Source organism: Sylvia atricapilla, chromosome 1 (genome assembly GCF_009819655.1).
Source record: "Sylvia atricapilla isolate bSylAtr1 chromosome 1, bSylAtr1.pri, whole genome shotgun sequence".
Classification (NCBI taxonomy): Eukaryota; Metazoa; Chordata; class Aves; order Passeriformes; family Sylviidae; genus Sylvia; species Sylvia atricapilla.
The window spans coordinates 100144904-100172810 of record NC_089140.1 but is presented as its reverse complement, the minus strand read 5'-3'; the positions used below and the strand labels follow the sequence as shown (position 1 = coordinate 100172810).

The window sequence follows — 27907 nt, the reverse complement described above, 5'->3', positions numbered from 1 at the left end:
GAAGAAATAAATTTCAAGGGCTGTATAAGCATCTGCCAATATATAGTGTTGCTTTCTTTCTTCTCCAAGACTTTCTGCGAAGATTTCTCATGCCTGCTTTCATATCTTTTCTTTAACATTTTCAAAACATCCTGAAGAATGGAATTTTCTCTCTCTCTACATTGTGCATGGTATAGCTGGGGAAAAAAAGGGGGCAAAAGGTTTTAAATCCTGAAAAGATGTGGGGAGAGACTGGCAAGCAATTTCAGAAAAGTTTCAGAATTCAGATGTTTATGCAAAATTTTGACAGGATCATGAAGTGAATAGTGGTATTGCACCCATTTTACACAGAACCAAATTGAACTGCAGAAAAGCAATTTGTTAGGTTTCACAAATTTGTGACTAACCAAAGGACTCCAGTGATTTATTAGCAGTGTTGAGGTGTTAAGAAAACAACTTCTGTGTTTGAGTTGACATATTGCTTTAACAATTTTGTTCAAGGGAAGAAAGAGCCATATAATAAAGGAAATACTAATTCATCTAAACATCCTTCATTTGAATTTAGAAAGATGTAGATGGAAAAACTCTGTTACAGTGTCACTTACCAGTAATGATATAACATAAAATGGACTCCCAGCTTTACAAGCTGGATCCTTGAGTCTCTAGAGCTGGGGCTGGAGAAAAGAAGGAGCCGCCAGGCAGGGTTGGACTTACCTCTCTCTGCATGTGTATGGCGGTGGCTGCACCTGCACCAAGGACAGCTTTGGCTCCTCTTTCAGATAATTCTGAATTAAGCTTGCTGGCAGATATTTCTGGATTGGGTGGCCTGGGATAGCTGCTAGGAAAGGCACATTGTTCCAGGCAGTTCTTTGGAGGATGCAGTGTTGAGCAAAGACTCTGAAAGATCTTGCAATCAAGTTATTATATTGCATGAGAAAATACCAAGTAGAGGAAAGTTGTGTTTTTCAGGAAAAATTTCGCAATCTTTTTAAAGTTACAGGCTGGCTCTTTCTCTGGAAAGCGAATGTTTATAAGCTGAGCGGCTTTTTGCGTCACTTTTATGCCTTTTCCATGACAGAAGCATAAATTCAGTTAAAAATGAAGCGAACATGCTTCTAGGTAACTTCAGTACTTACAGTAAATCTTATATATGGACTGGCATGAGTTTTGAAGACAGTCCTCATTATATATCATGTGCTGGAAACTCTCAGCAACCATATGTTTTATGTATTTTATTGCAATTCTGCTAATAAATGCTTATAGCTTTTCTTCTGTAAGTGTGTAATCTATCATTTTGCAAAGCATAAACCATGAAGGTAGGGAGAAGGAATAGCACAGATTGAAAAAAGAGATGGAAAAAAGTTGAGAAATATTCTCTGATTTATTGCATTTCCAATTTTCAGGAGTTCTTTGAACATGCAAAAAAGCTCTGGGATGATGAAGGTGTAAAGGCGTGCTTCGAGAGGTCAAACGAATATCAACTGATTGACTGTGCACAGTAGTAAGTATTTCTTTTTATGAAATTTATAGCCAAGAATGTGATCATCTATAACAAGTTAGAAAATATATCCATGAGATTCAGGAGTTTTGCAATGTAGGAATTAAATTTTTCATTCTCTTTATAGGTGGAGCATGTATAGCAAAATTGATTATCGTAGTTTGCCGTTTTATATGACTAAATATTCTACCTCAAATATTTCACATCTAATAAAGAAAAGTATGAAAAATCAGATAACTTTAGGTATCTTTATTCCACTCAAAATTGATTTACATAAAATCATTTCAGTTGAAACTATTAAGTTTGAAAACTGTTGAGTCAATCTAAGGAGAATCCTTTGTTTAAAATTCCGAGACCTAGACAATGCTGAAATTGCTCTGTCTTTTCACATTCCATAAAAATTTCTGAGACATTTACATAACCAGATGAATGCCTGCATTACTAATGTATTTTTTAGGTGGAAAAAATTACAAGCAGTATGTAATTAAAGACAGTAGTACATTTGGTATTCAAAGTGAAATGGTACACATGTATGTAACCCAGTCAAAATCTGAAAACAGGTTCAGTCTGGTCAGAAATGTTCTGAGAAGTGTAGTAGATTGTGAAGTTGCAAATCATAAATACGTAGTACAGCGATGAAAACCTATTAATCTAAAAATAGTCTGTTAACACTTCAAGTGCTACAAACTCAGCTGTCCTTGATAGTAAAACAGCTCTGAATTAGATTTTCATAAAAAATACACATTTCACGTGAACTGCTATTGTGAAAATATATACTTGTACAGTTGCTATGTCATTTAGGGTTTTCACAGAATGCACACCAGTGTGTTATGATTTGTCTAATTGGCAGTATGGTCAGCAGCAATGCCACAAGTCTGTTCTTACACTCAGTGTTTTGCTTTTCTCTCCTCTCTGCTCTTGGTGCTAAGCCTGAAGCAGAGGAATAGGTCTCTGTTGCTGAAGGACTTGTTGCGCTTCTGCCACAGTGGGGAATTTTGATGTTGTGGGTCACAGTTTATTTTCCCTCTTTCCAGACCATTTTTGGGAAAAAATGATTCATCAGCTCATGGAAGTGAGGGAAAATTAGATATGTGTATGAAGGAACTCATTTGACCTCAGTGCATTTACCGAAACCTGGGCATTTGCTCACAGTCCAGAGTAGCTAGAAATTAAAGCAGTGGTTGTACACAGAGAGACTTAGCTGTCCTAGATTGTAGTCAGTGGGTTTCCTCTCTGCCCTCACTCACCACCACCATAGTACAGATCTGAGCTGTGCTCACTGAAAAGTGCAGATTGACTGTTTATCATATCTATTCAAAAACTTAAATAAAACCTCAGATCAAGAAAACAGAATAATGGTACATACTGAAAATACATGAATGTGAACCCTACTTCAGTGATGTGTCTCACAATCCTACTTTGAAAAATGGTGCTGAAAGGGTCAGACAAAACCAGGAATACACCAAATTATAGTGCTAATGGTAGTGTGCTTTCCCTTTAAAAATATGATGCCTATCTACAGGTTCTGACAGCAGGAGTGTTAGGTCCCATATTGTGTCCAAAACCAAAACACAAATGAGGAAAAAAGATGGATCTAGAATTAAGTCTACTGTCTCGGAACATAAAACTAAATCCTACTACCTTTTTTCTGTAAAAGGTTAAAGGAAGTTTAATAGGGTATTTTTCTATGTTTCTTCTCTCCATATCTTCTAACTGGCTTGCTTTTCCTTTATTCTAAGATTATTTGTTATAGTGGTGAGTACATTTGCATAATTCTTCACCTTCAAGACCCTTTATGAAGCATCATTTGATACTTAAATATTCCTTGAGTGTATCTGTGCTTTTCATGTCATGATCCGCCTGAAAATATAACAGCTGAGTGACTTGTCCTTGTTTACACATCTTCAGTCTTAGAGCAGCAACTTGAAACTCAGGTGCAGCTGTGTCACTGATCTGATCAAACAGCCTTTTTCTCACAGGTATTGATTTAAAACACTGAAGTATAATCTTGACAGAAAGATGCTAAAAATGCACTGAGCTTTTATCTTCCCCTCTACCCAGAGGAACATTTCTGTGCTAGGCTTTGTAAGGACATTTGTCAGGCTGGTGAGGTCACATCCTCCTCAGAACTGACAGCGTGTGAGCAGAGGTTGGAAATCCAGTTCTGATACCCACAAACCATTTCTTTCATGCACTTAAAAAATACTGAGGGTGAGGATGCTGTTTTCTGGCTCAGCAGGAGCTGGTGGCATTTCTCTCAGAACCTGTCCTTGGTCATCTTTAACTGGTGAAGGGGAAAAGGGAGTGAGTGTAATGCTGATCTTATTGTGAGATTTTGAAACATCTGCAGTGTTTCCATTACGCTGGCTTCAGGGAAGGCATCCCATGCCATCAGCTCAATCCTAATCTTTTGATTGGTAGTGGAGGAAGAACATTATCAGTAGATCACTGCTTCTCAGCTTAAAAAAACACAAAGCCAAACCTAAAAAGTCCCAGCATGTGTTATAAATATCGTTGGACTACAAGTTGGGTGGCTGGCTTAAAAATTCTGAAAAGCATTATTAGCAAATTATAACGTCAGCAGCCAAACTTGCTGACTGTTAAATGAGTTACAAATACAGTGTATTTTGGAATAGTTTAATTTGGCTACAGTACAGGGCTTCTGTATTTTTAAAACTTAACCTAATTTTCTTCGTTGCTGTGGGAGAAGTATTTTGCTGGAATCAGAGGTAGTAGAAGGACACAGAGGCAAATGTTTTATTTACATTATGCCTGAAAGTTAATTTTCCTTGATCCTCAATGCCCTTTCAAATTATCAGGATACTGTTCCTTCACGGGAATGAGAATGAGGGCCTGCTTTTCCCTCATTCTCATTCATTTAATAACTTTAATAATTTTAATATTCTTACATGAGTCTTCATGCATCTGCACTTCTTTCATTGTTAAGGAATACATTTAGTGCACACATCATGTTGATGCATCATGTAATACTTGTAACAAATATGAATCTGTGACCAAGCCAGAGGTCAGCAAAGATCAGGATTACCAGCTACAAAGACATTTATGTAAGTCTTGGAGGAGGTATTATTGCATGGCCATCAACCATCTTCTTTCCTTAATGACATTCATATATTTCTTTAAGATTAATATCATAAAACTGACAGGTTATTGTTTTCCCTGTCTTTCTGATTTAATATTTCTTACAAGTTAAATTTCAAGTTTAATCTCAAAAACTGATGCTTACTTGGAAAAGTTGATTTTATTTAGTTGTGTCCCCATTTGACTTAGACAGATTTCAGCAGATTTGTTCTGTTTATGATGATAAATCTCCCATCTAACTTTAACTTATTTGAACTCTATTCAAACTGTGCTTTTTGTCTGAATTCGCATAATTTAAATTCAACAAATTCTAGGGCTGTGAGGGACTTTCAGATTGTGTTTTAGAGCAGTTTTGGCATTGAACTGTCTAGTATAAAAACAGTAGGCAGAAATTAAAATTTTCCTGTGATTCTAGGATACTTTTCTAAAAGTTAGTTTCCTATATTATGAATACAACTACATTTTTAATATTTCAGTTTCTTCCTACTCGTTACCAAATACCCAAGTTTTATTGTATCCATGGAAGGGAACCACAAAGAAAAGTTCTTTATATGTAGAACAGATTAAAACAAAGGTTCAGGTATGATGGCCTTCAATTAAAAAAATACTCAGAATAAAAAAAAGCTGGTGAGTTGATTATGTCTTTAAATGTATGCAATGTAGCAATGAAGAGGTGTTATATTTCAGTTCAGAACATCAATCATCCTTGGGGGGATATTGGGCACCCCCAGTCTAGTGACGTCCATCTGTTGTTTCCATAAGGTAAGCATTGAGCTAACTTAGTTTTGGCTACTCATCTGTCGAGTGACTTGCTGAAATTAGTTTCAGTGATCAAAAAAAAAGGTGTGGGGATGCTCTGACATTGCCAGGGAAAGGTATTAGAGCTGGTCTCCAGGAGTAGACCAGCAGAACAAGGCACTTTGGGAACGGGAGAAAAAAGACAAAGGCAGAACATTCAATTCTCTTTTCAGGTCACACACAGCTCAAGCGTAAGCTGTAGTTAGAAATAAAGAAAACAACTCCTCTCAGGCTTATTAAAAAGTTCCAGAATAGAATTTTGTCTTGCTGTGTTGACATGGGAATGGCAGCATGTGTTCATGAGTGGCCCTGGCTGGAAAGGGTTTTACTCAGCTCACTGAGTTCCTTGGGATAGGAAGTAGACCACGGACTTAAGAGAACCCTGCCCTCAACCAGTACTTTGTCCCAGTTTGTCTATCAGTCTTCTTTCCCTGACACAGTATCCCACTCCTGATACACTGAAGTGTGAAGGCCTTTATTTGTCTCTATGAACATTTGGGCTAATCAAACTTGATGATGCAAGTTCTCAGGAAAGCAAACACAAGGGATGTAAGCTTGGCCAAAGAAAATTTATTTTATATTTGAGCTGATATAGATGGAAAATACACAGATGTTATTTTTCTTTGCAGTTATTCTGTTCTAGGAAAGGGTTTCAGCCAATTTCTGAGGTGTCTATCCTAGTATTAGGTGGAGTAATTGGGGAAAAAAAAAAAAAAAAAAAAAAAAAAAAAAAAAAAAGCTGTTTGTGTTGTTGGCCACAGATTCAACTTTTGATGTGAGAAAAAAGGTAATTGTTTTCTCAACAGCAGCACTTCTTAAAACCAGCCATATTTTTTATTTGCCTTGTGCTTTTCCAGACACAAGGTTTACTTGCTGGAATGCACAGTCATCACTAAATTCCCTCTTACAGGCTGAGGTCAGAAAAGCTACCTTGGCATTCTCTGCTTCTTGTGACTGGTGTGGCATTGCAGTCAGATGTATTGGTATATTCTTTCTTCATAAGGGGCTGTGAAGTAAATTTGGATAGATTTATGATAAATTAAGCTAAACACTATTATCATTGTTGCTGTTGTTATCTAGAGAACATTATTTTTAAGAGCAGTGATTTTTTTTTTAAACTTGGTAACTGCTTATTAAGTATAGACTAATATTTTTTACTCAGAAAAATGAGGGAAAAGTGTTACTTTGCAATGTTTCATGTAACAAGATTTTAAGAACTAAACTTTTAGGGTGATACAAGAAAACCGTAATATTATTTCTTTCCATCTATTCTGGTTCATATATAAACAACTCACTTTGATGGTAAAGTTTCTTCATTTTTTCTTTTTAAAATTTCTCATGCAATATCACTTCCAAATCTTAAAAAATCATTGCTTAGATTAGAAGCAAATTTTGTTTAGTTAATTCATGAACAAGATTTCTCCACTTACCTGATCTAAACTATAAGCCTTAACCAACAACTAAAATGTTATTTAATAGTAAAAACAAACAAACAAAAACAAAACAAAAAAGAGAGACGTTACAGAGTAATCACTTTAGCCTCACTGATGACTCTTCTAAACAGAGGTGGTTGCCAGATAGGACAGAAGTCATTCTCCAGTGTCTAATGGTTGCATTTTTCACTGTTTACTAACTAATAGACCACACTCTCGAGAGGCAGAATTGTAGTTTCTTAAAATCTGCGCTGGGAATTCTATGAAATAACCTTTTCTTGTGTTGCCGTGATTTTTTGTTGTTATTGTTGTTCCCCTTTTTGCCTTCAGTTACAAAACAAAAATCATGAGATTTAACCAATTCTATCTTAATTTTGGTAATCAAAACATGACTGTGATGTTAAAATACTAACATTTAGAACTACAAAGATATGGAATGCAACTGGAGAAACTTGTAAAATGCCCTTGTATTTTCAGTTTGAAGGATGAAGCAGGTATGAAAATACCATTTACAAATAGCCAGAATGGCATACAGGCATATGCCCCCTGTTTAAGCCACTTTTTTCACAAATGGCTTCCATACCTAGAGCAGACAATAACAACTTCTCAAATCAAAAATGAGATAGAAGGTAATTTAGAAACACATCCCCTTCTCTGCCTTTTAAAACTGATATGACAAATACTTTCTCTTATTAAGTAATTACCACTGGACAACCATTTAGCAGCCCTAGCTGCGCTGCTCAAACATAAATTTAAACCATACATTTTCCCACATGCTTCTCTGTGTATGATTAAATCTGTTTCCTGCGGTTTTAGAACAAGCAAAAATGTTGAAAGTGGAAGGCAGAAAAACATAAAATATTCCTTAACCTTAATTTAAAGGAGTAATAAAATCTAAAGACCAGGCAGAGTCGTGGCAGATGCATGAAAGTACACTTTGACTCTTTTATAAGTTGTTTTATTAGACAGTGTCAGTTTTCTTTGAAAAAATTCAGCAAAGCTGGCTTTATTCTGTTGAGGAAACAGTTCTTTCCTCCCCTAGTCATCAAATTTTTCAGTTTTTCCTGAACAATTGATGAATGTTTTTCCTATTTTTTTTCCCTGACTGTTCACACACACGGAGCAATCATAGATACAGGACATGTTAGAGTAACATAGCAACTCAGCCTCGTTTGGAAATGTGAGCCATTCGGCAAATTGGAGAATTGCAAGTAGATCCATCAGCTGAGCTTGTCTGCATTTAGTTTTCTCTATTAGTATCCTGTATTTAATTTGGAGATACATTTTTCCATATCCTTTCTGCAGAGTTAAACTGCAGGCTTTTGCAGTTGTGTTCGCAATACAACACTTGAGGAGCTTTTCAAGCCTGAGCAAAAGACTGCTGAAGCACCAAGACACTCAGTGTCACCCTCAGCATACACACTCTTAAAACATCAGTATCCTTTATAACAAAGAAAGAGCTTTCTGTTGCTTTTACTATTAAAGGAGAAAGGACTGGGTTTATTTTGCATCACAGCAGTGAGGACAGATGTGAATAGGTACTGGCACAGGGCTTAATCAGTGAACTGGTGAAAGTGACCAGACTCTGGGATACTGAGCAGCAGGAAGGGAAGGCTTCTCTTTAAGACTGGACTGTGCTGAGGGACATTTCATTTGAATTTTGCATATTAAAATCATACCATGTACTTATTAAAACATAGGAAAGGAAAATGGCAGAGTTAATCAGCATACTTAGAATTTGCCTTGAAAGTTTCTCTCTTATCTTGAGTACAGATAACTGCCAATAAAGAGAACCTTAAAAAATTCCTACTGTATTCCTACTGGCAAGTTAAAGAAAGAGTACAGTAAATATGCTGATACAGCTTAACTCCAGAAATCCTGATTATGAATGAATCATTGTTCAGGGTCAGCATCTCAAAATGTCTTCAAACGAAGTAAAACTGCTGATGATGGTTATCTCGAATCTGCATGCAGGATTTATGAGTGGATTTCAGAAGGAAGTTGTGGGTCATTCTGTCAATTGTGGTGTTATTTATACGCTGTTCTTGGTTTAGGACTCTTCCAGTGTATGCGTGGGAGAAAGAGTAAACTATGACCAAAGCCAGCTTCATTATATTGCAGGGAACATTGAGAGTCACTTATATTTATTCCATTTCTACAGAATTTAATTCAATCTGTTCATTTACAATTTGTTGCTGAGTGTGTGCATGTTCTCAGTGGCAGAGATTAGTTGGTTAAAGAATACATCACCTGATTAAAAAGCTTATCATTATGTAACACAAATGTATTTTAGGTTTTGTCTTTGGGATTTTTCTTTTACTATGCCCTATTAAAAAATGTGTTACATATTCTCTTACTTTAAACCTAACCTACTGTGAGATGCATGTTTACATTCTAAATTTATTATAACAACGGTATAATCACTGTGAGCTGAATGCTTAAAAAAGACCATTGAATATTTAATGGCAGGTTATATGGGATACTGCCAAATTTTTTACACTTGAGGTTTGAGTTTTCTTAAATGCCACATGCATTTTTTCACTTAGAGATGGTCAGTTTTTCTTTTTTTCAAGTAGCCAGTTTCACATGACAGGATAAAGAAAGGCCAAGAGTCATCTTTCTTCCTTAAGAAACTGCTCACTGGCCAGACTCTGCATACACAGGCTCCTCTGCACTAATACATCTACACAGCCTTGTTTATGTTAGGATCTACAAGAAGCCAGGGTTTGGGTGGCTGTATTTTTCTAAATTAATGCCACACTGACAGATTTGGGAAAAGAAAGATGGTGGAATGCAGAAGTTAAGAAATAAGAAAATAAAATACTGTTGGTAATGTGTTGAAAAAGTCTAAAGACTAAGCATCTATGCTTGAAAAATAAATTTTACACCTCAGACTAAACCAAAACAGAGTCATGGTATTTATCAGTTTGGTTGTAATCCCAATTTTAAGACAAATCAGACTGGGAAACTAAACAGTTCAACGGTGTCTCTCTACTATTCATAATTAAGTTAAAGCTAATTTTGTCCATTTTAGTACAAGACAACAGTGATGCTGCCAGAATTTTTTAAAGGTTTATTTGAGTTTAGAGAAATTGTTCCAGTTGAGTCTTTTGTAAAAGTATTCTTTATGATTTAATTAGAATTGTTTGTTACATTGTGGGGTTCTACCCGAAGTTAAATTTGAGCCTAAATTAAGCAGTGGAAAAGAAAATACATGTAAGGCGTATCAGTAGATATCCTGTTTAATGGAGATCCCAAATAATACAATTTCTGAAAGATCATTAATTCTAGAATTGGTTCAAAAATTAGTTGTTCCTCCTCTTACTACTCCCCTGATAATTCCATTAATTGTAATCAAAAAACAGAGATGAGTTTAAGCAGTTTTAACATATAAGTGCTAATGCAGGGAAAGGTGAATCTTGAAATCAGTTGTACGGATTTTCTGAGAACAACCTTTCAGTTTTGGTTTTCTTTCATGAACGTGGCAGGGAGGCTGGGGGGTTTTGTTTTTCACGTATTTGTTTGTGTAAATTAGTTGGACTGAATATCAAAATAACCCTTAAGTACATTTTCTGACCAAAATCTCTTGCTACATTTCTTTATTCCCTGTTTTTGTCTCCTTGCTGTTTTTTTGTCTTTCTTTAAGAAACATTCACTACCTCTTTTTTGGTTTAGAAGGATGAGTTTGGGAAGATCTGCATTCTGAGCATTAGCATCCTGAAAGTCCAATGGTACAGATTTTGGATAGTTATTCTTTATTAACATTTCCTTCTAACTACATTGTGAAGAGGTTTAATGGTCAGCACGGCTGTCATTTCTTGGCCTGCACTTATTTCTTGGCACAACTATGTCAAACATGTAATTGCCAACACTACTATAACCATTATTAAAAAACCAGTTTGTTAAAGAGCTGTAGAATGCTCAGTACAGCAGTGTTGCCACCTACATTCAGGGAATGTAGAAGTAAGCCTTAAGTGTAAAGGAGCTTGTTGGGCCAGCATGATCTCTATATTCATTTAGTTGGTTTTCCTGTTTCCTTACGTTGTCAGGATCTTAGAAATCTTTTTTTCCCAGCAAGTTTGCTGTGAACTTGCTTGTCATCACAGACATCCTGGATTTGAAAAGCTTTTCTCCAAAGAGGCATATGCCAGGGAACAAACATTTTTCTACATTCAACAGTACTGATTATAGTAAACTATAGTTCATTACATCAGCATTGTTATAATTGTTCAAAAAAGGGAGTCAAGTGTATTGACTAGTTTCCCCCAAGTTTCATTTTCTTTAACTACATGGAAGTCTTTCTGTTTGTTTTGGGGGGTTTAGTGGTTTTGTTTTGCTTTAACTTGTGTTCTGCACTGGTTAGTCACCCCTCTCCTCCATGGTTTGTAGGCAGCTCCTGTCAGTAGGGTCTGACATCGAGGTGGGAGGTTCTTCAGAGGAGGTTGTGGTGCAGAGAGCACAACCAACACAGGCAAAATTTAGAGGTTTCGACCTGATAGTACTTACAAAGTAGTAACCAGCAAATTATGTTATGTAAAAATGACAAGGGTGAGACCTCTATTAAAGCTTATTCATAGAAATTTGTTAACTTATTTATAAATACACCATTCTATACCTCTGTCAGGGAGATCATCATAATATATAGTAGGTTGAAAGAATGATTAAATTATGATTAAAAATTATTTTGGGCATGCTTTTACTAAGTTGTAAACAAGTTATACCTTTTTAGAGGATGAAAAGAAGATGAAAAGAGAAGATTGTAGGTGGGCGAAGATAATAAATATGGGTTCACAAATAAAGCAGAAGTAATAAAGCACCAAGTATTTTTGGCAGAAATTCAGTCTCTTATGTCCCTTTAGTGAGGCAAATGTTAAGTGCATGGGATTGCACAGTGTTGAGGGGGCTTAGCGTATGTCCTGTTGGAAATGAGCAAATGGATATGAGGAGGGAAGAAGAACGAACCATCACATAAGATCCTGGAAACAAGCAAAGAGACCCTGCTAGCGAGATCTTCTATTTCCACACCATATGGAGAGTTCCAAAACTTGAGTAAATACACAGTTGGATTCTGAGCAACCAAGGTAGCCTGGCTAAAAGGCAATTACAATAAACATGAGATAAATATGGATACTGTGAGGTTGTCAGAAACACACAGAAGACCACAAAAACTGAAATACAGAAAAAAGATCCTTAAAAGAGGAAAAAAAATTAGCAAAGAGTAAATGGTTATGCATTCCATGAATTTCTTTAGAAAGGAAATAATTGAAGGACAGTTTGAAAACATTTAATTCTAAACCCTTCAGCCTGTGGGATGAGCTTAAAATGTCTTTATTCACAAGCAAGACTGGTTTCTTCATCTCATTGTTCCAGAAGATGGGTCTTACCTGCAGTAGTAGGCTAGGAGCACAACTGCACTTCTTTCCCAGAGGAAAAATAGGAAAGGCCTTTCAAGTGAAAAGTCTCAGTTTTGTTCTACCTCTAAACCATTTTACCTCTGGTTCTGGTTTTCTAAATTGTGGACCTCAGAGCACTGAGACAGGTGCTTCTATTTTAACGAGTGTGGTACTGTCCTCTTTGCCTGAAAAATGTTGCCTATAAAACTGTTTGTCAAGAACAGTGCCCTTCAGGCACAACCCTCAGTAATTCCCTGTACCTCCATAGAAATCCATGAAAACTGCAAAAAAGATCATGGGTTCTGCAGGGTTCTGCATGGGTTCTGCATGGGTTCTGCATGGCTTTCTCCAACCCATGAAAGGTTCAGCATCATTGATGTTTTATTAGTGTTTTCTGATAACTGATGTATCATCAGTTATTTTCTGGAGATTTCTCACATGTGTAACAGTTATTGCAACACTGGCTGAAAGTCTTCAGAGCAGATTCCAGTATGTTTGGATTTTTGTTTTGCATTGCCTTTTTTTTTTTTTTTTTTTTTTTTTCTGTTTCAGTGCACAGACCTATGACTTACTTCTGGTCTTGATCTAAATTTGGTGGCTGACGTATTTCCCTTTTTCCTCTCCACTTACTAATAACATGAGATTCATTTCTTTGCTTTACCTTGTTTTGTTTGTTCATTGTTTCATTCTTAATATATTGACCATTTCCTATGATTTGGGCCTCTGGGTACTTAATATGGAAGGTAATGTGTCATTTTTTTGTCAGTCACAGTGAGATGTCTTGAGTATCTACCTGGCTGTGTAAGGCTGGCTTATCTATCTGCTATTTCCAATCCTCCTTTGATCTTTTCTTAATAATTTCATCCTTTTCTACTTTACGTATCAGTGTAATCAGACAAAACATACCAGCAGGAAAAAAGGGGGGAAAATAGGCATTGCTTTCAGTTTTCATCTTATTAGTAAATCCATTCTTCCTTCATGATTCTGATGTGAAAAGAATCCATCAGAAACTCTCATTGAAGTATGCTGGAAATTCCCAACTGTTGTGTATAAATAATAAAACTAATAACAATGAAACTAATAACAAATCAAAGATTAGGCTTTATATGCATTTCTGCTTTTAAGTAGTTTAAAAATAGGCAGGTAAAGTACCAATTTCTCAGATGGTGACAGAAATAAGATAACAAGAAGAACCTGGCTTCAGCATACAAACTTCCTAGAAACATAATCCTTTAAAGTATTTATTTGCTTGAAGTCCTCTTTGTCTGTAAGAAACTACCTTTTCATTGTAGGGACATTTCTTCTCCAGTTATATGGCCTCTACTGAAATTCTTTAAGCCTGAACTGCCCACTTGGATGAAGCATTTGTGTTTGTTTCTGAGGAATGTGAGGACTCTTCACTTATTTCTCCCTTGCTAGAAGATAAATAATCAAACCCTAGTTGTTTCTCAAAGTGAAAATGGAAGAGGGCACTGAAATTGATCTTCTCTTTGTTGTGCACTGGAGACCAGTAAGGAGTGGGAAGGAAAGGAAATATGTGGAATTACATTGAGTTTCAGCATACTTAAAACAGGAAAAGCAATAAAAATGCTTCCCACCAACAGTCCAAGGTTTTGAGTGACATGCCAGGAGACAGCACAGCACAACCAGGGTGACTGTGGCTGTGCACAAGAGGGGCTTCCCTTTATTTGCAGCTGTTTCATTGTCTTTTTATTCCATAATGGGTCCCCAGTTTGTGTTTTGCATTTCTTCTAAGGAGCTGCTCACATGTTTAAACTCAAGACCTTTCTCAACATGTATCTCCTCCGAGTTAAATATAATACGGTTGCAGGTATCAATTCAGATCTGTGACTCACTCATCTGCATGCCTTGGCTGGTGCTCTGAGCTAGAAGTGACTTACCAGATGCAGTTTTCTGCAGCAAAGTTTTTTCTGTATATACAATTGTGTGGGCAGCAGTGCGTGTGTTACACGTGTGCAGGTGATACAGAGTATTTCTCCCCACAGTCATGACTTCCAGATCTGCTACCAACTAGAGAAGGTAAGGGCGCTCTGAAAACAAGGTGCTTTCCTTCCTCCTCTTTCTTCCCTCTGCACCAAATGGGGCTCTGCCTCTTAGGTCCTCATCTTGTCTTCCAGTCCCCTGTATCACTTGCCTATACCATTCTCTCCCAGAGGCACACCTTAGTCTCCAGCTTATAAATATTCCATGGATTATTTAGGGCGGGGGGGATGGGGGGGGGGGGGGATGCCTTTCAGAAGAGTATGCTGAGATGTGATAGAGAGCCAAATCTGCAGCTTCACACTACAGTCAGATCATGCCAGAGACATTCTGCAGACTCAGAAACAAAGCATGATGGTCCAGTGTTATGTGTATTCCTCGAATATCACAAACAGCAGTTTTTCGCCATTTAAAAAAAACAATCCTTTCGGGTCACTGCATGACTTTCTGGTTTTGTGCAAGATGGAATTAGGAGTAAATTTGCTTTGGTTTCTTGGAATGACTGTGCCCATGTTGCATTGTGTTCTGTTCACAAAGCTCAAGGCTGATTTTTGTTCTGCCTGTGTAAGTTGTTTGATTATGGTAAGATAAAATGTTATAAAAATGTTATGTTTTTTTCACTGATCTCGTTGGTTTTTACAGCAGACTTATTCCTATGCCCAGTTAATGAAAGTATATAGGTGTAGGGATTTTTTGGCTCTTCTGTTTGTAATACTCTGTTCTAATTAAAGAATGGGACTAAATTGAAAGCATTCATTCTCTTTTGTTGTTCTGATTTTTTTTTTAATCCCCTGCTCGCTGTCCTTTGCAAATTATGGCATGTTGCTTTCTATTTTTCTTTTTGGTAGTTTGAGATACAGTTAGATGCTTTTCTAAGGATAACTGTGTGTGTGGTACAATGCACAGTGATGTGAATGGCCTGTTGTCAGCACTGGTTAAAGGAGTTGTGACAAATTAGCAGTGGAGACGAAGGGGGAGGAATCAGTTTACAGCTAGGAAAACTACAATGGCAGTTGTATTGGGCAGTCAGTGTTCTCTTGGTGTGTTTTTTATTGCCCAAATGCCAGTGTTTCTCAATAGCTTGCTCACAGGAAAAGGAGTCAAGGGAATTCTCCATGTCCAAATCACAGAACATGTGCTATTGTTTGAATTCTCCTCAATTTGTGAGCTGCTCACAGCAGGCTGTAATCACGTATCATGCCGATTTGTGGTATCTGTTATGCATTACTTCAGTTTCTTACGACTTTTGTCTTCCTTGTTTACACAGGAGAAGCAGAAGGGCAAACTAGATCAGGAAGAAGAGCGTTGAAATGTAGCTTTAATCGAGGATGCATTACCTGGTTTGGCCTTGGGTACTTTATACATGTCTCTCAGTTCAGCTATCTGTGAAAGTAAAAAGGGTAGTGCCTTTCTTAAGACCTTGTAAAAGCTGTTACCATGTTTGATATTAAAGGTTACTGTGGAGGAGTCATAGGCTTTTTCAGTACAGTGCAGTCACAGATATCAGTTTGTCTTTCTGATTGCAGTGAAGTAATTGCTGGTGCCACTCTTTGCCAAAGACATCATTATTCTGTCTAGAAAACATCAGTACAGCTTCAATACTTCCTGCTGTTTGGTGTGGTACAAATACAGGTCTGGTCCTTCTCAATCCTCACTGTGCAGCATATCAAATGAACTCCTCTCCATTTCACTACAGCTTTACAGGAGAGCAAATTAAAAGTCTGTAAAACCTTTTTGCAATGATGGATGTGAATCCTGACAGTCAGATTTAGTGGAAGTAAAATAAATACAGCCAATATATTTTTGTTTCATTTTATAATTTAAATGTTTTTAATTTTTGTTTAATATTGCAGATATTTTCAAGTTTTTAGAAAAATATTTACATTAGAATTAAGGACAGACGTAAAGCAGCATAACCATCTTATCTAATTTGTGATGCAGAGATGGTTGCAAGTTCCTCTAAACAGCAGAGGTGAATTTAGAAAGGGATTGAGGAACATTTTTCCCTAACCAGCTCAACTCTCTGTCCACAGTGGCAAAATACACCATTTTGGAAAAGAATTAGCTCATAGTTTTTTCTTTAATGTGCATAAGCACCAGTGTGTAAAATGTGACCAATTCAAACGTCATTAAGAACCATTTTCCCTATCTATAATAAAAGTAAAACTGTGTTCAGTAGTCAGTGTGTTTTTACTGTGTGCCAAATGCAGACAAAGCCTGAGTTGTTCATTGTGAAATGCAGACACCAAAGAGCTTTTAAATGTGGTAAGCCTATGACCAACATTAATGCTTGTAGAACTGTCGGGAACAATGTAGATATTTATGTAGATATTTTCCAGTAATGACTTTGAGGGTTATTTGCTTTAGACTCTGTAAAACAAACATAATACACCCATCCAAATGTCAGATGCTCCTCTTAATAGAAAGAGTATCTTCCATGAAGGATGCTAGAGAGGAGCCAAGCTAGATGATAAGAAAGCTCCCACATGAGTTTAACTCACCAAAGGATATTGTCTTCAAAAGGTTGCCTGGTAGTTAGTTCAGACTGCATTTCAGAAGCATCTGTGAAGGCAGCAGACCAGTGTATCCATCATATCAGTTAGAACAGTTCTTGCAGGAGCTGTTTGGATTTCCAGTAACCCAGCAGCCTAGGAAGGAAGTGACCATCCAGGGTTGTGAATTGTTAGATGCAATAACCTGTCTCTAAAATGGATATCTCAGTGCAATCTGTGGTTATTGCATTTAGAATAAGTACAGGAAGACATCTCTTTTTTTGGTAAATACAGTGCAGGTAGGCAGTGTTTGAATGGAGTGTCCTGCTGTAGGATTGACTGCTAAGATTATATATGCTATTTAGTTTCTTGCTGATTAAACTATATTACAGTTTCATCTGCCACCTGGCCATTTTAGGTGCAATAGACCTGGGTGGACTGTGCCTTACGGAAAGGCTTGGCCTTTTCTCAGGTTTTATTGGAAGAGGAGCATGAGAAGAGTCACACCCTTAATCAACATGGCTGCATTGATACAGGGCTCCTCCTGAGAGAGTTTTCCAGAAAGGCTTTGGAGAAACCTGCTGAGTAATCTCCTCCATCCACAGGCTGTGGTGAGGATGACTTTTTGCATGCTTAGCAGGAGAGCAGCCCCACTGCAATCTCTCTTCATGCAGCCAGTGCAGCCACTCTCTGCTGTTTGTCCCATCTACTGCAGACAGTGCAAAAAAAATCTTGCAGTTAAAGAAGAAGAATTGCAAAAAGTAAAGGGACTTTTCTGAAGAATTGAAAAGCCTGTCACGAAAGCTCAAATTATTTTCTTTATTTTTGTAGTTCCAAAATATCATTTTCTAAGCTGGCTCAGTCTTCTTTACTTTTATTTTGTTAGGTCTATTGCTTGATGTGACCTTTAAAAAAATCTCTCTTGAGTGGCTGTGATTTTTATAGGGGAAGCCATTCTGGTATAAGAACACAAACAGTGTAGGCATTCACTTTCATGTACAATACTTCATTATCTTAAAATAAGTATTTTCTTCTAGTTGCTGTGGTTGGTAGTTGAAAGCTATTAGAAAAAGGTCTACATATTTAATTTGTGATGTGATAGAACTGGGAAGGAAAGCAATTAATAATGATAACAACACTTAATGTAAACTTGTTTTCCAGTGGTGAGGCTTATGCTGTTTTCTTTGTCATGCACTGTGTAGTTCCAGCATAAATCATGTTTGTATTTAAGGTTCACATTTAAGCAGTTCCCAGAGTTGTCACTGGATTTTCGGCCAAACTCACTATTTTTAATGTGGATTTTCCAGCTGATATTAGGAGATTCTGCCTGTGCAGATCTGTGTATGTGTAGTAGCTAGTCATCCTAAAAGAATATATTACTGGAAATCCAAATAATTTTGAGAAAAATTTCTGAGAGCTAAAAGTTGTAGCACAAATGGTAACGCATTTGAATTACACACTAGTTCTTTATGGGAAGTGCTGATTGCACATGGCAGAGTTGAACCAGCCAACATTTGTAATTCACAAATATGCCATGTCTTATTTTTAATCTCACAGCATGATACACTACCACAGTGCATGCTGTACTGACTTGCATTTATTTTACTGCTTACAATGTGTGAACTTGGAAGGGGACAGAAAGGGAAGTCCTTGGGCCTGCCTGGTGCATCTGCTGCAGCAGCCAGTTTCTTAGCCATGTCATAGCTGCTGCCAGACTTTCTGGTTCTGATAAATGGTCCCTGTTCCTCTGGAACTGGGCCCTGACACTTAGTCCCAAAGTTAGAGTAAAAAATTTACATTCTCTCTGTTGAGAAAACTTCAGATCATTTCAAAAGGTCCTTACACAGCCTGGTACAGGTGATTAAATGAGCCATAGCAATCCTTCAGAATTGCATGCCTAGATAAGTTTTGTCTCTGTTTCTTCCCATGCTTGAGCCTGAGGTAAGCCAAGACATGGAATTGGTCAATAAAGCCTTTCTCTGGCCCCGAAGGATAGAGGTCATTAAACATGTCTCTGTTTCCCTTTGCTTCATCTAGCCCAACTCTGCAGCAGATGACCAGATGGCCACAGGGCATGTTCTGTAGCTACAAGATAAATCTCATGGCAAGCAATTTCCTTCCATCAGTTACATCAGACACATGCATAAAAATTTAGATTTACTTCCCAATTAAAAAAAAAAAAATCCTGAAAGCTCTGTTCATGAAAAACACTGCTTTGTGTGCCAGATGGGAGAATGTGCTTCTCTTTTTTTAGTGTAGGGCAGCCAAAAGTGGTTTGTGGTTCTAAAGAAGTTGTAGTGTTTGAGAAAGTACAAATCCAGTCGTATTGAATGCAAAAGATCAGGATCATCTTTTTGTTCTGGACTTTGTAAGAAATGTGTAGCATTTGGAAAATGCCTCCTGTCTGACCTGAGATGGTGATGGGTAAGAAGTAACAGGCACCCCTCCAAGGAGTTATGAAAAACACTGGCATGTGCTGTTAAACCACTTTAAAAAAAATAAGGCAAGACAATGGATAGGATTAGAGAAATGTGGAAGTCTGTAGAACTGGTGGCAGTGGTTGACCGCTTATATCCACCAGCGGATCTTGTTCGCAGGGGAAGTTGGAAGAAAGCTGGCTATTACTACAACTTTGTTTGCTCTAAAGGAAGAGGGCCCAACAGAAGGGAGCTTCAGATAGCAGTAGTGGGCATTTTGATGTATATTTTTAGTGCAGCTAAGCTAGAAGCGTAGCTTATGTTTAAACTCTCATTTGGGGTCCTTGGTTTGTTTCGTTTTGTTTAGGGGTTTTTAATCAGCACTTTCCATGCATTCTTTCTTTCCTTTCCATGGCTCTTCTAGCTGCTGTTCTGGAGCAGCGTGCTTTTGTTTAAAGGTACTTGTAAACTTTTGTAAAAATAGCTTTTAATTGACTAGAAGCATACAGAGTTCGATCATTGCTTATCAGTGTGAAGCTGGGTCACTTTTCATGACCTTTGTTTTCATGGCCTTATGCTTCTGCTTTCATTCATCAGTAAGACAAGAGATGCAATTGAATTGCTTTAAATGTTTCTTACCAGATCACGAAGGGTGTAGATTAGAGATTGTGTCTGAGGTTTTTCCTGGGATCTTCCGCAACACTGCCCACGTATTTTGTGCAGTGGGACATTTAGATAATGGATCTTTCACCCTAATTGCCTGGGATTAAGTTCACAAAGCCAAGAAGTACCATTTGGTTTCTAGCACGTTTTTGAAGGTGCATGTAAAAGATGTGACTTGTCCTGTGTCGCTGTGGGTAGGGCAGAAAATGGTTTGGAAATGCCTCCTGTGTTGCCAACCATTTTACTTCTTTATGAGCAGGAGAGGAAAAAAGAAATAAAAAGTGTCATCTGGCCATATTTAAAATGTTGGCGTATTTGTACTGCACATGGTGTTAGAAACTACATTGTCCTAAAACAACCAAGAATGCCTTTAGAGGTTGGTATTTATGGCCATTTTGTTGCCCCTTATCACAGTCACAGCATATGAGCTGGGAATCTAAGCGAGTAGTCAGCTGAATATACACATGGCTAGGTTATCTCATTTCTAGCTGCCTGCTTTGTTTATCAAGCACTTATGTAACGTTCAGAATTATATTAAGGCAGGGCCAAGCTTTGTATTCACATGCTGTTATCCTGCTGCTGATAGGGGAGATGAGCAGAGCAGGGTGTGAGGTGGTTAAAGGCATGGCTGCCCCTGCTCTCTCTCCTCTCCTAAGCTTAAGATCTCACTTTCTAGCAATTGCAGTGCAAGGTTGTGGGACTTCATGCTTCACACTTCCATCAGCAGCATAGAGACACAGAGCTGAGGCTGCAGAGGCAACAAGTGTCAGACTGTAAAGATTGATTTGAATGCTATCAAATTACTTTGGAGTTGGGGATAGACATGGGATTTTCAATAGATGTTCATAATTAAGAATGTAAAGAGAATTTCATGTTTAAATGCCCCAGATTTAAAAAAAAAAAAAAAAAAAAAAGCCAACGGCTTTTAAAGCTCTGGTTTGAACTCCTTGAAAATAAAATAATTGAGTGGTTAGGGTGGAAAGGAAAATGACACTCCTGCAGGCATTAAATCATCCTGTTTCCTCGCTTTTTTCCTCTCCATCACACACAGTTGCACACAAAAACTCTGCTGCAGAGCGCTGTTTTTCATTCTTCTCATAGACTATTCCCTTCGTCTGAACACATATGCATGTAACAGGTTTTGTTTGTCCTTTCCTCCCCCTGCCACAGCAGGATGTGAAAAGAAGGGTTTGCCCCAAAAGAGTTATTAGAGTTAATAATTGCCTGTTCAATTAAAGGCCTTTTTAATGGTAACACAACACAGTATTTTTTGCATAAATAGGTTGATATAGACTCACTTGTGACCATTACTTAGTCACGTAACTCACAAGCAGCTAACTGTAGCCAGCCTAAACTGGTTTCAGGATTCTGTTGGAATTTTTTGGTCAATAATTCATAACCTCTCTTGAGACTTATGAAAATTCCTTTTTAGCCATGGCAGTTGCTAAGTAATGTCCCTACTTGGATAACAGTTTAGACACCAATCCTTAAATTGATAGTTTGCATACAGACTGCTAAATTTATGCAGGGAGCTTTTCTGGACAAAGCCAGATAGCGTATTTTCTGGTTTTTACAAGAGAAAGCTTTGAAATCTTTCTGCTTTGGCTGGTGATAGCCATCTGGATTTTCCTTAACCTAAAGTTTGTATCTAAAATAAAATCTGAATCCAAATTTCCTTACAACCTTCATTACTCACTCTAAAAAACTTTTGAAACAGGCCTTCCTTTTCAGTTTTGGAATTTTTAATCATTACTTCCACGCTTCAAATTTAAACCATTAAAAAACACTGCATTAATACAGATACCAGACTTCTGCCATCCCTGTTTCTAATTCAGTTTTCCCTTGAAACAAACTCCAGCTCAGCTGGTGACACTTCTAGACATGGTGCTGTGAATGAACATCTGAAAATTTTTGCTTTAGGACATTAAACCCCATTTTTTAGTAGAAAGAGATGTAATCACTTGCTTGAACTTACTTTGATTTTGAGTTTTACCATAAACTTGGATTTTTTTCAGAGAAAGCTTTATGTCAGATTTCTGTTGATGCAAAATGTTTCACACAGAGTTGAGTTCTGTGGCAACGTTTGTAAAATCAGCATTTCTTAAAGGGCATATTTACATGATGACTTTCATGGCACAGTGAAGTAGTTTGTGTAGAACATGTGAAAGCTGTTAGAGCAAACAGGAGGTTTGTATTCTTATTGCCATTTGTAAATTAAGAAAATCCTTACTGCACTTTCCCCAAACAAGTGGGCACTAGTAGCCCTTTATAAATTTCTGTTGTTAATTCTAGGCATTTTTACTTAGCGGACTCCAACTGTCTGACATTTTCAGTTAAATTATCATTAAAGCACCTTAAAAACAAATCAAGCATATTAAGCATTTTTGTCTTTCCCCTTACCCACCATTAAGTACAGGGTAACATTGTAAATTTTCCACTGATGCATTTCAGGGGGCCAAGTGAGATGAGCAGCACAAGCTGTAGAATCGTACGTCGCTCACCCACTAACAGGGGCCTTTTTTTTTCTGTGAGTTTCCATAAATTAGATGTGGAGCCAAAGCAAGCAGAAGCTATTTTTAGTGCAGCAGCAGCACTGCAGAACAGAAGCTGGCGGAGTGTCACGTGTGTCAGGCTGAATCAAAGGGAGTATCCCAGCAATGTACTGTCAACAAAACAAGGGCGCTGTCAAAAAACAAGCTTCAGGTACTGAAAGAACCCAAATCAAAGCCTTACACGAGAGGCAAATGCACCATCTCTGTTTCTTAGGAGATGTTCCTATTTTGCAAACATGGGAGCCTAATAAGAATTCCATGTTTCCTGGTGTCCCATTGTCTCACTCGATGCAGTCTTTACCATTAGGCATTTTATCTAGAAATCTTCTCTTTTATATAGTAATTTTCTATCTTTTATTAAGAGTGAAGTCATTGTCTGAATACACGTGAGTGTAGCAGAAGCACATGCAGCTGTCTGCAGAGCCACTGCACAGGGGATGTCCTTGCTGTGAAAGCACAGCTTTACAGCATGGGAGACGTTGTTTTTCAGCAACAGAAGAGCAATATAAGCAAATACTTCACTCTTACACATGAATTGGATTGATATATTCTTCTGTGAGGTTTCCCATTCATAACTGGTATTTTGTGGGATTTTTGCATGAAATGCATCTGTCCTCAGAAATTATACATTAACCTGAGTAAATATTCAGTGAACCATTCAAAGATTAACTTTTACTTAGTTTACTTTGGTCTCCATGTGTCTGCGTGCTATCAGAGGCACAAATAGAAACTAGGTAGTTTCAGGGCTGTCTTGTCTGTTACCAGAATTACTTGCCAAGACCATGCCATGAAAACTTATGGTCAGTCTGTAGCATCATCCTATTATTACTCAAGCAGTTGAGACACAACCTTTAAAAAGTGTTGAAATTTTTCATTTTAATTCATAGTTTAAAAAAAACCAAACCAACAAAACCCAGCTGCCTCCCTTCTTCCTGAAAACCACCTGTTCAGGTGATGCATCCTTTGTTGATCCTGCAGGTGCAGGTATTTTCATGAACTTCAGGGCTTGAATTTGTTGGGGTTTCTCTTTCAGGAGCCTGGGAAAATGGGAGAGTGATTGTTGCTTTTACAGTAAATGCAAATAACTGTGGAAAAGGACTTAGGGAAAAGGTTGTCAGCCTAAGCTGAATTATATGATTTCCCTACAATAGCAGCCCATGCAAAACAGGGTTAGATGAGATTAATGTACAATGGGCACATTGAGACAAATGCAAATATCAAAGGCAGTTGTGTCACCAATGGCACAAAAGAACTCTAGAATGCCACAAGTGCCTCTTGTTACCTCCTTGCTGCTCCTGACAGGGTTTTCCCCCTGGGCTGGGGGAAGAATCACTCAAGCTGGCATCTGGGTTTGGAAGGAATATGGGCTCCTAGGCACATCAGACATGGCGTGAGTCTTGTATAGGTGCTGTGAGCCTTCTTAGAATTGTGAGTTTAACAGACTTTGATGTCAAAGAGGAACTGTAGCCCCATCTGACCCACTGGCTGTACATTTTTGTTTATTTTTTATTTTAGGCAAGTTGCAGCCAGGAAAAAAGAAATCAACATAGAATGTCATGTTGAGAGTAGGAAAAGCTAAGAAACAAAGAGTAGAAACAGGAAATTCTTAAAGAATGTTTCATGCACTCTAAATGCATTCAATAACGATAAAGTCTTTTTTCATGGAACATTTTGGGTAACTTAACACTTGGAGCCAAGTGTTTGTAAACTATTTGTTCAGATGTTAATATTTCAGGTTTTTAAAGGAAAGTATTTTGACCTTTTGGGGCCAGGTTTTCAAGTGCCCATAGCCAAACCAAGGGAGCACCCAGCTGAACTCAGAATTCACAGCTGCTGCATGAATTGAGAATCTGAATGTACCATACTGCCTTACTGTAAGCTACAATAACAAGTTATGGCCATGAATATCTCTGAATAAACCCCTGAACTTATTGTCAGTTCCCTTGCACAGATACACTGCCTCCTTATTCCAGTACCAATCTCTTCCTATTCAAAAAGCAAGCTGCAATGCATTCTCATGCCTGGTTTTGCTAGAATGATTTCCACCATTATAACTTCAGAACACAAATAAGCTGAAAACATTTCGATTTGAAGTAACTGTAAATCACAGGCAAGTAGTTGGTTGTCAGCTAGAATTTTTGTGGTGTGTTTAGGTCTCAGAGAAACAGAATTTGGAGAGCAGGAGCTAATTGTGATCTGGCCACAAATGCTAGCAAACAATGTTGTGCTTTCTGTACCAAATAACTTTCTATTTATTCCCAGCAGAACTGCCCCACCGAAACAGAAGTCGGTAATCACCTCCGTGTTTGTGGCCAAACTAAGTAGCCTTGCAGTGCTGACACTGCTTAGGAGGGCTGGGAGTTGTGTGCATTGCAACCACTGCATTTCCTGTCCCAGCCCTGGGAGGAAACCAAGGCAGGCAGCAAGGGTGGGGAATCTCCTGCTGGCTGGGTGCTGTGCCAGCCTTTCAGACACATACCTCAGTGTTATCAGGAGTAAGCAAAATAAATGAATTGGTGTGCCTGAGAGGCTGTACGTCACATCCAGCCCACAAATTATAGCTTCTACAGCTCAGCTCGCCACTAAAACATCCATAAAACAGATTTTCCTGAATGAAGCATAGAGCAGAGATGGCACACTTAGGAAGTAATTGCACTGAGCTCTTAGTGATGCAAAAAAAATTGCAAGTTGGAGTAATAGTTGCTGTGAATCTGCTAGCTACAGGGGAACTTAGAACAGATGCTCCTTTACTCAGATACTAGGATACAATCTTTCAGTGGGTCAGTTATGACATGTATGTAAACAAAAAATCTATTAAAAGCCATCATATTAACATACGGCAATATAATTGTAAAGGAAGGAGTTTTCTTGAAAATTATGCTGGGTTAACATATGACTGCTTAAATTAACTTTGGCAGATAGAACTGTTTTAATTGGGTAGTGAATTAAATGCAACTAGATCAAAGCTGGCATTATTATATTTAGTTGCAAAACCTTTGCAAGAATATAACATTTGTAAACTGCATGTAATAGCTGTAATTTTCTTGTTCCGCGGTCTCTGGCGAAGAAGCTGCTATACATGAGCCTTAACTTTCCACTGATTTATGTATTTCAGAAGGTTTTTTCTGTATTTCTTCTCTTGCCAGCTCCTTTTCAGGCTCTTTGAATCTTTTGACACAGACTACAGGTGCAATTGCAGCCCGTGTGGACACACCCAGCCTGCCATTAACCTAACCAGTCTGGGCACCTGTGCAGAAAAAAAGAAGCTTAAATATAGCCAGGTTTCTAAAATACAAGACTCAAGTACTAAAGCCTTGCCATAGCAGATATACTGCTATCCATAATTGAGCTAGCTAATTTAAATTTTAGTAGATGTCTGCAGTGATTCTCAGTGTGCCTGTGGATCACCGTGAAGATAATGTCTGAGGTATAATTTTCTCAAATACATAGTTATGTACCTATCCTGTGGGTGTCTTTTTTTTTTTTTTTTTTTTTTCTGTAATGTAGGTTTCGTAAGCTCTAGTTCAGCATTTCCTCTTCCTTATCCAAATGGTCTTTTCTTTGATATTTATCTCTTTTTCTTTCTTCATTTCCACATCTTACTCTATTATTCTCAGCTCTAATGATTTGAAATAATGATACTGGATTTTAATAATCATGTTTCCTAACACAGTGGGAAAACCCCTCTCACTTGTATTGGTGTATTTAGGAGCCTCCACACCCCTTGCTGAGCTTCAAAGGTAAATTGAAAAGTTTGCTTCATTTCATTCTAGGAAAGAAGGTCAGGTTGCTGCATTAATTCCGCTGGGAGTAGAATAAGCTCGTAGCTGCCTGTTTACCTAGAGTCATAGAATTATCAAAGTTGGAAGAGACATTTAATATCAGCAAGTCTAACCACAAACCCAGCGCTACCCCTGTAAACCCTAAACCACATCAGCCAGGGCTGGATCCAGATACCTCTTCTACACCTCCAGGGATGGTGACTCTAGCACCTCACTGGGCAACCTATTCCAACGCCTGACCACTCTAAGAAATCACTTAATCACTCCAGTGCCTGAAACATGGGTAGACACTTGTTTTATAAGCTAAACACAAGGCAGAAAAAAAGTCTGCCCCTACAAGGTTAAACATCAAAAAAACCTTGTCATAAATACCCAACAGAAGCCAGAAATATCCTTACTTTGTACAGAATAATTGAGTAAGGCATACAGGTGTTTTTCTGCCATTATGGATTGTATTTTGTTTGTTTCAGCCTCTGCATTTTCTTAGAAATATGAGAGTTATTTCAGTAACTTTAATTTAATATCAGCTGGATTGCTTTTAATTGTTACATTCCTCATTATGTACCATGTATAGGAAGAACTACCTACTGCGTATGCAACATGCAGAAATGGAGCTGAGGAGGTGATATTTTTGAGTTGTCATCATTGGTACAAAGCATTGTCATGCTTGTGTCCTACAGCAAAACTGCTCTTGCTGACAGGGGACCTCATCCTTGGGGTTAGGTTTGCCCCCCTGGTCTTAACCTTTAAATGACACTTGAATTAAAATTGGAGGTTGTATCAAGCAGCTACCTATCTGGATTAATGGATTTAACTATTTAATGGATTTAACCACTTTAGTGAAAAGTATAAATATTTCGTGTTGTTTACAGTGGTGATTGTCTGAGTGCTGAGTTGATGCTGATGAGCAGTTTTATGTGGTAATGCTTGGCACTGCCAGTTCATGTCCCTCTTCTCAGAGGTGCTTTTTATGCTCACTTTCCACTGGTTGCTAGGCTGAGATGTGGTCCTTTTTGCACAAATTCAGCATGTGGAATTTTATGTCACAAAGCAAGACGGGGGGGGAAAAACCCCAGAACTCTCTCCTCAGTGTGCATCCAGCAGATAGTGCTTCTCTCATCTAGTACTTGGCAAGGAGGTTTTTTCAGGTCTTGGATCCAACTGAATATCCTTCTCAACAGTCTCAGCTTAAGGTCTCTGAAGAGGATCTTGAATAAATTGTACCCTGAAATACACACCTCTCTCAGCTGTTTTTGCAAGATGACAAAAAGTTGTTGAGTTACAAAATTAGGACCCTGTAAGCAAGCAGAGGAATCCTGGGCATCAGTAGAGAAAGAGTGATACGATTAAGCAACTTTCTTTACTGCTGGAATTTTTCTTTGGATAATGAGTGCAGGTTGCAAGGTGGAAGTAGTGTGTTTGGATTCTAGGAAGTTCTATAGCAGTGACAGAAAATAGCTAGTGGTGAGAGCTTGAGGGCCTTTTTTGAAAGGATTGTGAGAGAAGGCATGAACTTGGAACAATAGCGTTTTAGAATAAGACTGTATAATGTAACTTTGAACTATTTATAACATGCACAGAGATAGTGCAGGTACTTGTGTTTAGTGTAATTATGCTTATGCAATCAGCTTTTTTAGGAAGATAACCATTTGACTAGTTTATTTTTGGAAATGTACTCCAGGGTGCTAAGATGTGTATCTATATATCTATCTTTATATAATTTTCAGCTTCGGTTCTAAATCTGTTTTCTGTATCTGTCAGGAAATATCCTTCTACCTATAAACTGTATGAGGCTGATTA

The 27907-nt window shown here is 37.8% G+C and overlaps 1 protein-coding gene across 1 annotated transcript in view; it reads left to right on the top strand.

Annotated features, from left to right (window-relative positions):
• GNAL (G protein subunit alpha L) overlaps positions 1–27907 on the top strand; it is a 179901-nt gene that overhangs the window by 122009 nt on the left and 29985 nt on the right. The window contains 1 exon segment of the mRNA XM_066341017.1: positions 1383–1480. Coding sequence (XP_066197114.1) covers positions 1383–1480 — 98 coding nt within the window.